The sequence below is a fragment of the Staurois parvus genome, unplaced genomic scaffold (assembly GCF_062004578.1).
Source record: "Staurois parvus isolate SC_StPar_1 unplaced genomic scaffold, SC_StPar_1.0 ptg000965l, whole genome shotgun sequence".
NCBI lineage: Eukaryota > Metazoa > Chordata > Amphibia > Anura > Ranidae > Staurois > Staurois parvus.
This window is the reverse complement of record NW_028318761.1, coordinates 1,146,943-1,161,687: the sequence shown is the minus strand read 5'-3', so window position 1 is coordinate 1,161,687 and position 14,745 is coordinate 1,146,943. Positions and strand designations below refer to the sequence as shown.

At 51.1% G+C, this 14,745-nt stretch overlaps 1 protein-coding gene across 1 annotated transcript in view; it reads left to right on the top strand.

Annotated features, from left to right (window-relative positions):
* The window catches only part of LOC149441631 (uncharacterized), a 48,967-nt gene that overhangs the window by 23,654 nt on the left and 10,568 nt on the right, over positions 1–14,745 (top strand). Inside the window, 1 exon segment of the mRNA XM_089657121.1 lies at positions 1,516–2,643. Coding sequence (XP_089513247.1) covers positions 1,516–2,643 — 1,128 coding nt within the window.

Genomic DNA, 14,745 nt, shown 5'->3' with positions numbered 1-14,745 from the left:
GTAGGGCGGGGACTGGGTGATATCAGCCTGTAATCCCCTGGTCACTTTCCTGAGCTGTGTTCCCCGTCCTGTATTCCTGGATTTCTCTCGGATAATCTTCCTTCTCTGTGCTGCAGACACAATTTATGTATCTAGACTGGATTTATGGAGGTTCTGGGGTTCAGCTGGAAGCAAAATTCTGATTTTTTTAATCTAAGCATTGCATAATGTAGGCACCCAGGACATGTGACTGGGGTCTCCTGCCTTGTGCCTGACTCCTCCAGGGGACCTTCTCTGTTATCTGCTGGCTGTGCCGGGTGGAGGGATATGTCTGTAGTGTCTCAGACCCAAGTCACTGAGTGCAGTCTCAGGAGATGGGAGGCAGCGGTGTGGGATCTCTGCAACTTGTCTACAGTAAACATTTAGATTACAATTGATTACTGAATACCAATATTATGAGGCCTGACCTTTACACTGTATAATTTATATTGTACATTACATACTCCTGACCCCTGCACTATATACTCCATGTTGTACATTACATACTCCTGACCCCTGCACTATATACTCCATGTTGTACATTACATACTCCTGACCCCTGCACTATATACTCTATGTTGTACATTACATACTCCTGACCCCTGCACTATGTACTCTATATTGTACATTACATACTCCTGACCCCTGCACTGTATACTCTATGTTGTACATTACATACTCCTGACCCCTGCACTATATACTCTATGGTGTACATTACATACTCCTGACCCCTGCACTATATACTCTATGTTGTACATTACATACTCCTGACCCCTGCACTATATACTCTATGTTGTACATTACATACTCCTGACCCCTGCACTATATTCTCTGTGTTGTACATTCCATAGTCATGACTTCTGCTCTCCCCCTCCCCCCACTGCTATATATACACATAATATGGATCCTCTTTTGTTACACCCATTTCCTCCCAGCTGGACATTTTATATCGGATGATGTGATTGGAGCACAGACTTTTACATGGTGATAATAATGTGATCACATCCTCCAACTTTGGACCCTTAAACAGAAAGTGATAATGAGGGAGGAGTCAATACCCCAATGATGGTGGTCTTCAGGATCAGTCCAGTCTTCATCTTGGTTGTTCTCCCCCCATCCTCACTCTCTGACCTCTGGTGGGGCTCAGCCCCGCTGTTCTTCATGACTAAATCATGGACTAAATAAGGAAGTGCAGTACTTCTTGTGTTGAGGAGATGGCGATGAGTGATAGAGGGGGTGGGGACCCTCGTCCTATAATCCCCTCATCACTGTCCCTCCTATAAAAGACAGTTCTGGTTGTTTCCTCACTCTCTGACTAAGGTCCATGAATAAAGAAATGACCTGGTAGGAGATCAGAGGAGCCATTTCCTAGTTCCCTTGAGGGTGGAATTGTAAGCTCCTCAGAGACCAAGCTGCCTGATGTGGGCGGAGTCCTGGTTTGGGGGAACCAATCAGCTCCTGTCTAGTAATCCTCTTTGTCTTTGTATTTTAGTCCATGGCCGGGAGATGAGGAAAACCTCCGAGGATTGTCTCACTTTGTCTCCAGACTGGAAAGTAGAAGATGAGGACATCACAAAGTATAGTCCAGGAGAAAACTCCAATGTCCATCCGGCACCACCCAGTGTAGATGGACCATTGTATTCCTCGTATCCTGAGGAACCTCAGACTGTGCGGGACCGGGCCGGCCCTCCAACAGGGAAGAGCTTCTCCTGTACTGAGTGCGGGAAATGTTTCAGTTCTAAATCCCATCTTAATGTGCATAAAAGTTCTCACACGGGGGAGAAGCCACATTCCTGTCCTGAGTGCGGGAAATGTTTTTCAGAGAAGTCCAGTCTTTACAGACATCACAGATCTCACACAGGGGAGAAGCCATATTCCTGTCCTGAATGCGGGAAATGTTTTTCAGTGAAGTCCCATCTATACACACATCAGAGATCTCACACGGGGGAGAAGCCATATTCCTGTCCTGAGTGCGGGAAATGTTTTTCACTGAAGTACAATCTTTACAGACATCAGAGATCTCACACGGGGGAGAAGCCATATTCCTGTCCCGAGTGCGGGAAATGTTTTTCAATGAAGACCCATCTGTGCACACATCAGAAATCTCACATGGGGGATAAGCCGTATTCCTGTTCTGAATGCGGGAAATGTTTTTTACTGAAGTCAGATCTTTACAAACATCAGAGATCTCACACGGGGGAGAAGCCGTATTCCTGTCCTGAGTGTGGGAAATGTTTTTCAGAAAAGTCCAGTCTTTACACACATCAGAGATCTCACACGGGGGATAAGGCATATTCTTGTCCTGAGTGCGGGAATTGTTTTACAAGTAAGTCCAAAGTTTACACACACCAGAGAACTCACACAGGGGAGAAGCCGTATTCCTGTCCTGAGTGCGGGAAATGTTTTTCACTGAAGTCCAATCTTTACAGACATCAGAGATCTCACACGGGGGAGAAGCCATATTCCTGTCCTGAGTGTGGGAAATGTTTTTCAGACAAGTCCAATCTATACACACATCAGAGATCTCACACAGGGGAGAAGGCATATTCTTGTTCTGAGTGCGGGAAACGTTTTACAAGGAAGTCTTATCTTTACAAACATCAGAGGTCTCACACGGGGGAGAAATAATTTTCCTGTCCTAAGTGTGGGAAATGTTCCTCACTGAAGTCTTGTCTTCCTGTACATCAGGGGTCTCACACAACCCTGGAGGTGTATTAGTGCCTTGAGTGCGGGAAATGTCTTCTAGATGGATGTTGCTGGACATCTCAGCTCTCATGTGGGGAAGAAGCACACCCTGATATACACCTCAGATATACTCCATGGCTGATCTTCATCATGGAAGAAACAGTTCATAAGGAGATGAGAGGCCCCCAAAGACATGGATGAAGTGCAGTAAATGTCGGGGTGCAGAGTGGTCAGTAGATCCTGGAAATGAAGGACACAACTTCAGCCCTTCTTGGGTGTCGGAGTTGCGTTTCCTGATAATGATATAGCGGGTTACAGAGCTAGAAGCCGGGAGAGCCCAGATCTCGTTATCGGGGAACTTTACACAGACAACAAGAACTTCTGAAGTTGATGTCCTTCATTTCAAGGCTCTACAGAACAGTGGTGACCCCGAAGCATTTCTGTGTCTTCAGTCCATCCTTCTCCCATCCCCCAACAGGAGGGAAGGAGAACTCCGCCCCAAACTAGGGGGGAACTTTCCTCTCATTATTTCCCTTGGCTTTTGTGTGGGTTTGGGTGGTTGGAGGAGTGCGGCACGAGAGGGAACACAGCTTGTTGTTCTATGTCTACATATGGGGTCTGGGTAGAGGGGATCCACCGGAAAATATTTCTACTCTTTGATTTTCTGCAAATCGTTCAAAGACTTTGAAGGGCGATATTATGTGTGGTTTGTAAAGGGGATTGGCCCAATAGATACCACCCCACTTAGAGATTAGATGAACTACTTTGACCAGCATTCATTCAGCCATGTCACATGTTGGGATCTTTTCTACAATACTTTGTTATAATAATGGACACGTTGTGTATTGTATTGTACACCAATAATAATGACTCCACCCCCACATTCCAGACAAGGGATCTCCCTGACCAATCGGATTCCTTCCTTTGTTATTTCCTGATTTTTTTCTGCAATCTTGTTAAAAGTGAAATTATAATAAAAAATGTATTGAATGAAAAACAAAATGGTGTGTGTGTGCAATGATGACAAAGCTGTGTATCCAGAAACGGCTGGTCGGTGACACTTCCATATACAGCCCAATGAAGTGACAAGGAAGCCCTAGAACCCTTTGGAGGAACCCTGGCTGAGAAAGGCTGGACTAGGCAGTCACATATCTCTGCCCCCCTTACAGGGTTCCCAACCCTCCGTGACTTTTATTACTGACACAACATGAACATTTACTGACGGAGGACATGTTTTTCCTGACATCCTGAAAAATGACAGAACTCCTGTTAGGATGTCAGACGATGGATATTGAATCCATATAAACAGGACATGTGATCACTGACAGTCCCCAGAACAAGCCATCTGCCTGGTTTACACCTAATAATTCACTCCATGGTGACCACAAATCAACCCAACGCAGACACATGAAAACCAAGTTCTGCTCGGCATGCCATGGAGAGTAATGGGCACGGTCAGATGGGAGGGCTTAGAAGAGGATGATGTCACAGACCCGCCCCCTGATCACCTACCTCTAAATGAAGAAAGCAGCTGATTGGGTGAGTACACATTGCTGTGACCTCCATGCTTAGCTTCACAGTGCGGCAATTTTACCTTCACATGCCGAGTCTCACAGGTGGCACCGCCTGTCATCCATTGTGCTGAAATGTCATTGCAGCAACTCAGAATGGTCCTCAGTAGTCTGTATGGCCCCCATGTGCTTGTATTCATGCCTGACAACATCGGGGGAGGGTCCTAATAAGATATCACCAGCAAGACTCCCATCATCCATCCACTACACATCTGCATCAGAGGCTGGTCAGGAGCTCTGAGGAAAGGGATTCATCCCCGAAACGCGTCAGCATTTGACCGCACTGACACTTGGAACACCTTGCTTGCCGTTGTGGCCATCGTCATTATGCAAATGATTTTTAGATACATGCTTCACCTGTGAGTATGGTTTTATTTTTCACTCCTTTCAATAATCCTTGGATAATGCACAAGGTGTGTGCGCACCTGTTTATTCTCTATCTAGTGGCTGATCTCCCCGTCTGAGGAGGGCTGCACCCCTGAAGCATTTCCTTTGGTTGTCACTGTCCTGGTTCCCTTGGCTTCCCTTTTGGCTGTGCATATCCTGAGGCACTGGAGACTACATACGATATCCGGTTTGGTTGCAACCTGGTGGCGTCGAATGGACCACAACATGATATCCTAGAGGTGTTCTGTTGGATTTAGGTCAGGTAAGTGAAAGGATTGATTTTCTTATCCCCACAGAGACCCCCGGTCTGTGGAGAGATTCCTGGTTTATCAGCAGAATTCTGGGAACACCCCTGGAACACGGAAATAACGGCAGCTTATGTTCAGAGATGTTCAAAGTTTATTAGACATTACTAGGATTATATAGGATACAGAAATAATAAGGGGGGAGGGGAGCGAGTTCTAAAACTGTAACTTGTAAGTTTCCATCATGAGCTGACTACATGAAACATGACATATACATTTCTTGGTATAAACTGTTTTTGCTAGCTTTCTGAGAAATAGCCGGGCAAAGAAAACTTTAGGGTCGTCTTATCTTTTGTTGATACATCCTTCAGCAAACTAAAACAGTTCCATTAAACTTCAAATATATCTGCAAAAACCTAACTTAATACTTAAAATAACGTACATCAACACAATGGAGGTTCTCTAGATCCTTTCTGAAAGGATTAAATGGAATATAACTGAATCCATTTTGTATACACTAATACAAGATGCTAGCTTAATATACATATATGAGATATGTACACACTAAAAAAACTGTCTATGTCAGCTTCATGTAGAAATGAGTGTTTTTGCAAATTTTACAAAAAAAAGATAAGGTTTACTCTCATTTCTACAAAGTTTTAACCACAACTTGGGCGTTGGGTCAGATTCCAGCCATGGTCTGGGCGTTGGGTCAGATTCCAGCCATGGTCTGGGCGTTGGGTCAGATTCCAGCCATGGTCTGGGCGTTGGGTCAGATTACAGCCATGGTCTGGGCGTTGGGTCAGATTACAGCCATGGTCTGGGCGTTGGGTCAGATTCCAGCCATGGTCTGGGCGTTGGGTCAGATTCCAGCCATGGTCTGGGCGTTGGGTCAGATTTCAGCCATGGTCTGGGCGTTGGGTCAGATTTCAGCCATGGTCTGGGCGTTGGGTCAGATTTCAGCCATGGTCTGGGCGTTGGGTCAGATTCCAGCCATGGTCTGGGCGTTGGGTCAGATTCTAGCCATGGTCTGGGCGTTGGGTCAGATTACAGCCATGGTCTGGGCGTTGGGTCAGATTCCAGCCATGGTCTGGGCGTTGGGTCAGATTCCAGCCATGGTCTGGGCGTTGGGTCAGATTCCAGCCATGGTCTGGGCGTTGGGTCAGATTCCAGCCATGGTCTGGGCGTTGGGTCGATTCCAGCCATGGTCTGGGCGTTGGGTCAGATTCCAGCCATGGTCTGGGCGTTGGGTCGATTCCAGCCATGGTCTGGGCGTTGGGTCAGATTCTAGCCATGGTCTGGGCATTGGGTCAGATTACAGCCATGGTCTGGGCATTGGGTCAGATTCTAGCCATGGTCTGGGCATTGGGTCAGATTACAGCCATGGTCTGGGCATTGGGTCAGATTACAGCCATGGTCTGGGCGTTGGGTCAGATTCTAGCCATGGTCTGGGCATTGGGTCAGATTACAGCCATGGTCTGGGCATTGGGTCAGGTTCCAGCCATGGTCTGGGCGTTGGACCAGATATGGTATGATAGATAAAGCAGAAGAGTGAAAATGCAAACCTCATACAAATAATTGTTGACTTAAGGTAGAAAAATGTACATGTATCTGATTGGATGGTCTGAGGGTGTGTTTGCCCAAAGACTACAGTATAATAACCCTGATGTTATGCCAACAAAACTGAAGTGTTTGCAATCGCAACTGAGGTGACTTGAGTGCATTCACTTTCCGAGATCTCGTAGCTGTGTCCAGGTGTGACCGTTGATATCTTGAGGGGGCCCCAAGGAACAGGAAAAAGACCACCTACTTACTTTCAGTGGTGTCAGAAGTGGGATAATTGCCAAGGTAAGTAAGAGTTTTTTTTTTTAATGCTTTCTTTACCGAGGTAATTATTCTAAATAGAGATGAGCGAAGTATTCAAAAATTCGATTCGGCGAATTCGAGGAATAAATTTGATTCGAGTCGAATATATTCGCTGCGAATTTAACTTATAAAAAGGGTGTTTCTAGGCTTCAGAGAGCCTTTATATTAGTGCAGAACACTGTACCTTTAATTTAAATGTCCTAGGAGTCTGCTGGGGAAGAGAAATAATACTGTCAGTCAGTATGACATGCAGATGAGTGCCGTCGATCTTACAATCACCGCACACTTCACTCATTTGGGCAGTCACGGGGCCAAAACCAGAGTGTGGAGCCACAGTGTGGCGGTGGAGGCAGCAGCAATGGGAGGCCATACAGCACCCTATGACAAAATGGAACCCACCAGCAGTGTGAGGAGACCTGAAAGTGGCACATGGCAGAGTGTGGCGATGGAGACAGCAGCAATGGGAGGCCGTACAGGGACCCATGACACACTCTGGATCTGGCAGCAGCATGAGGAGGCGGTACAGGGGCCCATGACAGATTACGGGCCTGGCAGCAGCATGAGGAGTCGGTACGGGGGCCCATGGCACATTACGGGCCTGGCAGCAGCATGAGGAGGCGGTACGGGGGCCCATGGCAGATTAGGGGCCTAGCAGCAGCAATGGGAGGCCCGTAATCTGCCAGCACCCTATGACAAAATGGAACCCACCAGCAGTGTGAGGAGACCTGAAAGTGGCACATGGCAGAGTCTGGCGATGGAGACAGCAGCAATGGGAGGCCGTACAGGGACCCATGGCACACTCTGGACCTGGCAGCAGCAAGAGGAGGCGGTACAGGGGCCCATGACAGATTACAGGCCTGGCAGCAGCATGAGGAGGCGGTACAGGGGCCCATGACAGATTACGGGCCTGGAAGCAGCATGAGGAGGCGGTACGGGGGCCCATGGCAGATTAGGGGCCTGGCAGCAGCAGTGGGAGGCCGTACAGGGACCCATGACACACTCTGGACCTGGCAGCAGCATGAGGAGGCGGTACAGGGGCCCATGACAGATTACGGGCCTGGCAGCAGCATGAGGAGGCGGTACGGGGGCCCATGGCAGATTAGGGGCCTGGCAGCAGCAATGGGAGGCCATACAGCACCCTATGACAAAATGGAACCCACCAGCAGTGTGAGGAGACCTGAAAGTGGCACATGGCAGAGTGTGGCGATGGAGACAGCAGCAATGGGAGGCCATACAGGGACCCATGAGACACTCTGGACCTGGCAGCAGCATGAGGAGGCGGTACAGGGGCCCATGGCAGATTACGGGCCTGGCAGCAGCAATGGGAGGCCCGTAATCTGCCAGCACCCTATGACAAAATGGAACCCACCAGCAGTGTGAGGAGACCTGAAAGTGGCACATGGCAGAGTGTGGCGATGGAGACAGCAGCAATGGGAGGCCGTACAGGGACCCATGAGAGACTCTGGACCTGGCAGCAGCAAGAGGAGGCGGTACAGGGGCCCATGGCAGAGTGGCGAAGCGTAAGCAGCCTAAATTGAAGGCCATACAGAGGCCTATGTTAAAAATAATAACATGTTTGGGGCATGATTCATGGCGGATTTAGTCAGTTGTGTCAGGAACTGGTGGTTTGAAATCCAGACTAATCCACGCCTGATTCATTTTCACAAACGTGAGTCTCTCCACACTTTGGGTGGACAGTCGTGTCCTCCGCGGAGTTACAATACCTCCTGCCGCACTAAACACGCGCTCCGATGCCACGCTACTGGCCGGGCATGACAGCCTTTCAAGGGCAAATTCAGCTAGTTGGGGCCAAAGGTCAAGTTTCGTTGCCCAGTAGTCAAGGGGATTGTCTACCTCGGTTGGCAGGGTGCTGTCCAAGTAGGCCCAAGCCTGTTGTTTGAGGTCCTGCTCCAGGTCCACCTGATGCTGCTGCTGCTGCTGCGGCTGGTTAGTAGTTTCCTCACTGCGCTGGTGAAGAAAGCTACTCATCATCGACTGCAGACTGAGGCAGCCGCTGCTGGTGGAGCTGCCACTGCTCCTACCACCCCACCCCTCCCCTGCTGCCATGGCAGCGGAACGCGAGCGCACAGGGCCCACAGTGTCTGAGGATGGACGTTGGTGCAGAAAGGCAGAGACCAACTGACTACATAGGTGGTTTTTATAGTACGTTATTTTGGCCTCCCTCTCAGCAGGTGTGAAAAAGGCCACCATTTTTGAACGGTAGCGAGGGTCCAACAAGGTGGAGAGCTAAAAGTCATCCCTCTGTCTGATGGTTATTATTCGGCTGTCGCTACGCAAGCAACCGAGCATGCTATGGGCCATTTGTGCCAAGGAATGCGAGGGACTCCCTGCCTCCATCTCCACAGCATACTGCCACGGTGCGTCTGGGTCCTCTGTCTCCTCCTCCTCTACCAGATGCTCCTGCTCCTCCACTCCTGTCCGCTGAGTGGAAAAACCACCCATTTCACTCAATAATTCCTGAGCACCAATGTCCTCCTCTACCTCCTCCTCTTCTTCCTGTCCTGCCCCCACAGGGGTCATGTGGCGTTGAGATCTGTGTGCCACGTCTACCGCACCCTGACCAGCCATTGTTAACAGCATTTGTTCAAGGACGTGCAACAGAGGAATGACGTCGTTCATCCCATAGTCCTGCCGACTCACGAATAGCGTGGCCTCCTCAAAGGGCCTGAGCAAGCGGCAGGTGTCACGCATGAGCTGCCAATGGCTGACATCGAAGTTACACAGGGGAGTACCTTTATCCGCTTGTAACATCAGGAAATCGGTGATGGCCTTTCGCTGTTCGTAAAGGCGGTCTAACATGTGTAGGGTTGAATTCCACCTTGTTGCAACGTCGCAGATCAGGCGATGATGTGGAATTCCGTTCTGCCGCTGCAGCTCAAGGAGGGTATTCTTTGCGGTGTATGAATGGCTGAAATGCATGCAAAGTTTACGTGACATTTTAAGGATGTCTTGCAGTGGGATGGTGGATTTTAGGAACCGCTTGACAACCAGATTGAACACGTGAGCCATGCATGGCGCATGGCACAACCTTCCTTGACGCAGAGCAGACACCATGTTCTTTCCGTTGTCGGTCAACATGGTTCCGATTTTCAGTTTGCGCGGAGACAGCCATCTGTCGATTTCTCTGTTCATTACACTCAGAAGTTCCTCCCCTGTGTGACTACGTTCGCCAAGGCATACCAGGTGCAGCACAGCGTGACACCGTTGCGCCCTGCACATGTGATATGCCGGTCGGGTAATGGGACTTGGCACGGGGGTGGCGGCTGAGGACACGGCGGAAAAAGAGGTGGTAGAGGCGGACATGTTTGCTGGACCAAGGACGTGCAAACGTGGAGGCAAAAGCGTCGTGACCTGTCCAAGTTGCTGGTGCGGCTGTGCCGGCACCACGTTCACCCAGTGGGCCGTAAATGACATGTACTGTCCCTGACCGTAGTTACAGCTCCACACGTCGGCGCTGCCGTGCACTTTGGCAGAGACCGACATGCTCAAAGACTGGCCCACCATCTCTTCTACATGTGAATGCAGGGCTGGCACTGCCTTTTTGGCGAAGAAATGACGGCTTGGCACTCTCCACCGCGGCGCGGCACAAGCCATCATTTCTCGGAAAGGTGCTGAGTCCACCAGTTGGAAAGGGAGGGACTGCAGCACCAGCAACTTGGACAGGAGGACGTTCAGCTTTTTCACCGTCGGGTGCGTGCTCGAAAACTGTTGTCTCTTGGAAACGGATTCCAAGAAAGACTGCTGACGGAATCCGAGAAGAGGAGTAGCAGGAGAAGGAGCATCTGAACGAGCGGAAGATGCCAACGAGCGACAACTCCCCTCAGCAGAGGTGTTGGAGCCTTGACTGGCTGATAGAGGGCGATTGACGTCGGGTGACGGGGCAAGTAACGGAGCGGGTGATGGAGCGGGGGCTGGGGCAGGCAGAACCGCCGTATCTTTATCACGGTTTTCCCAGGCCACCGAATGGCGACGCTGCATATGCTGACGCAACGCTGTAGTCCCAACATGGGCCCCCTGGCCACGCTTGACTTTCTGGCCACATAGTCGACATACGGCTACGTTTACTTCCTCGGGCGGCTTGACGAAAAATTGCCACACCACCGAGTAGGAAACTTTGCCCCCGCTACTCCTCACTGGCTGACTGCTACTTCCTCCGTGCACACCGGCACCACTACTGGCCGTGATGGTAGGCTGCAGTGGAGCTGGTGCTCTACTCCGTGGCCGTTTGGCTCCACTGACACTGCTGCGACCCTGCTGCCTCCTGGGCAACCCACCGACTGTTTCGCTCGCTGCCAAGCTGGCACCCTCTTCTCCTGATGATGCGGAAGAAATTACCTGATGACGACGAGGCTGCCAAGTGCGATCAACCTCCTCATCATCAAGTAGGGTCTCCGCCTCACTACTAGCCCCCTCGGCTGCGTCTGGGTCAGGAGACAGACCTGTCTCTAGACCGGCTGTCAGGGATCTCCTCGATCCCTGCCACGATGGTCCCGGCGCAGGCGCAGTGCACCGCCCTGTGCAGGGACACGGGCACTAGGTCCGGGCCGGCCGCGGCGTTCGAGTTCGCGCATGCGCAGTAGAAGCCGCGGCCGCCCGCTGGGCACCAATGGCAGCGCAGGGCGGGATATTTAAATCGCCCTGAGCTGTCATTCAGTGCCTTCTGGTCTTTCCTGCATCCTGTATCCTGTGAACCTGTACCCTGTAAGTTATTGACCCGGATTGTACCTGACCTTGCTGTTTTCTCCTATTCTGACCCTTGCTTTGCCTGACCTCTCTCCTGAATGCCCCCTATTGGATCTGACTTGCTGTTGCTGACCTGGCGTGTGACCCGACCATTCTATGCCCGCTGCCTTGTACCTTGCCGCCCTCTCTGTTACCGACCCGGCCCGTCTGACCTTGCTCATCCATCCATCCATCCCGTGCAGTGGGGTCTTCTGACCTCCTCACATCAGACTCTTCCCCGTGGGAGCCCCTTGCGCATACTACTACCACTGACGGACGCACCCAGTAGTCACGACCTGGTCTCAGGGAGCTCCAAGTCCATCCCCACCATCAGGGGCCCTGGTGAACAAGCACCCTGGGACTTAGACTCCGTGCGCTGGGGACGCCTATTCAGTGGACTGCTAGTAGTACCGCCGGGCGGTCCCTTACAGTACCAGAAGGCCATGACTGAGTCTAGAGGAGGTCCCTCGCCGCTGGAGGAGATCTGCAGGCACCTGTCCAATCTGACACAGGCCGTATCGGCCCTGCAGGATAGATGTCAGCAGATTGAAACTCAATTCCAGACCTGCACTATATCCGCTCCCGCCCCACAGGCCGCGGTCCCCACATCTCCAGCTGTAGCAGCCCCTGTGCTGGTGTCTGGGGCATCCGCACCACTCCCGGCGGCCGACCCCCGAGTACCCTTACCAGAACGTTTCCACGGGGACCGCACACGTTTCAGATCATTCCGCGAGTCCTGCCTCCTCTATTTTGAGCTACAACCCCGAACCTTCGTGACTGAATCCGTGAAGGTGGGGTTTGTCATCTCCCTCCTGCAGGGTGAACCCCAAGACTGGGCCCATCGATTACGGGGAAAAAATGACCCTCACCTCAGTTCGGTTGACAGTTTTTTTGATGCTATGGCCATCCTTTATGATGACCCGCAGCGGGCAGCTTCTGCTGAAGCTACTCTGTACACGCTCCGGCAAGGCTGCCGAGCGGCGGAGGAGTACGCATCTGAATTTAGGCGGTGGATGGGGGATACTCGCTGGAACGAGTTCGCACTCCTGCATCAGTTCCGTATTGGCCTATCAGATGGCCTGAAAGACGAGCTCGCCCGGGTGGAGGTACCTGAGACTTTAGAGGACTTAATAGCACTGACCATTAAAATTGACCGTAGACTGCGGGAACGCAGGTTTGAGAGGTCCGGCCAGGGTCATGGAAATCCCTGGGGATCATTTCAGGGTCCCAGTCAAACACCTAAGCCAATCATCCAAAACCGGCCACCTGGAGACAACCCCGAACCCATGCAGCTCGGCCTGGCACGGCCTAAACTATCCCCAGAGGAACATCTGCGCAGACGATCCCAGAACCTGTGCCTCTATTGTGGCGAAGCTGGTCATATGGCGCGTTCCTGCCCGCAGAAACTGAGTAAGTGCACCTCTTCTTCCTTATCCATTGGCAATGTTGGTCCATCCCAATACTTAGTGGTACCCCTTTCCTTTCAGCTTCCAGAAAGGACCGTGGAAGTATCGGCCATAATTGACTCTGGGGCATGCAGCTGCTTCGTGGATATTAATTTTGCTCACCAGCAGGGTATTCCCCTTCAATTGAAACAGAAGGGGTTCAATATTTATTTGGCCGACGGTTCCCGAATAAAATCGGGGGTAGTGAACCAGGAAACCCCCTCCATCACCACTGTCATTGCCGGCCAGCACCAGGAACTCCTCCGCCTGGATGCTATAGCTTCACCCCTCTTCCCAGTCATTCTGGGGCTCCCATGGTTACGGGCCCATAACCCCCAGATTGACTGGGAGACCGGAGTAATCACGTTCCCTTCCCCATACTGTCGGATATACTGCCGCACTTCGGGCCCGGGGGCCCCCCAAATCCTCCTGTGCTCTGAGGGGGAAGCTGAATTAAAACAAGTAATCCCTGCGGTCTACCATGGGTTTCTAGATGTGTTCAGCAAACGGGGAGCTGATACTCTACCCCCCCACCGCCCTTATGACTGCCCCATTGACCTGTTACCCGGCTCAGAAATTCCTTTTGGGCGAATCTTCCCCCTTTCAGAGCCCGAATTGGGGGCCCTAAAGGAATATATCGAGGACAGCCTCCAGAAGGGGTTCATCCGCCACTCCACTTCACCGGCGGGGGCGGGAATCTTCTTTGTTGAAAAGAAGGACAAAACCTTAAGGCCATGTATCGATTACAGGGAATTGAACAGGGTCACGATAAAAAACCGTTACCCACTACCGTTAGTACCTGAGCTGTTCCAAAGTTTAAAGTCAGCAGTGGTTTTTACCAAGCTGGATCTGAGGGGGGCGTACAACTTGATTCGCATAAGGGAGGGGGACGAGTGGAAGACGGCCTTCCGCACCCGCTTCGGTCATTTTGAATATCTGGTCATGCCGTTCGGGTTGTGCAATGCTCCGGCCACTTTTCAGCACTTTGTAAATGATATTTTTAGGGACTTTCTGGATGTCTTTGTGATCGTTTATTTAGACGACATCCTGATTTTCTCCCCGTCTTTGGGGGAACACAGAATACATGTAGCAAAAGTATTGGGGCGGTTGCGGCAGCATGGGTTGTACGCCAAGGCAGAAAAATGTTGTTTTGAACAATCCAGCATTGCCTTCTTGGGCCTGATTATCTCCACCGCGGGGGTCGCGATGGATCCCCAGAAGGTCGCTGCAATACTGGATTGGCCTGAACCCACAGACAGGAAAGGCGTCCAACGATTCATCGGCTTTGCAAATTTTTACCGGAAGTTCATCAAGAACTTCTCGGGTCTGGTCTCCCCCATTACTCAGCTAACCAAGCTGGGAACCCGATTCAGATGGACACCAGAAGCGCAGGGAGCTTTCGAAGTCTTAAAGAAGCTGTTCACTTCGGCACCCATTTTGGGTCACCCAGACGCCGCTCTGCCCTATATCTTGGAGGTAGATGCATCGGAGAATGCGGTAGGCTCCATCCTCTCCCAACGAAAAGGCACCAAGGAACTGCTCCACCCTGTAGCGTTCTTCTCACGGAAGCTGACCCCAGCGGAGAGGAACTATGATATCGGTGATCGAGAGCTACTAGCGATCAAAACGGCGTTAGAGGAATGGAGGTACCTGCTGGAAGGTGCGGTGCACCCCATCTTAATATTTACTGACCACAAGAACTTAGAGTATCTGAGAACCGCCAAGCGTCTACGCCCGCGACAGGCGAGATGGGCACTATTCTTTTCGAGATTCAACTTCCACATT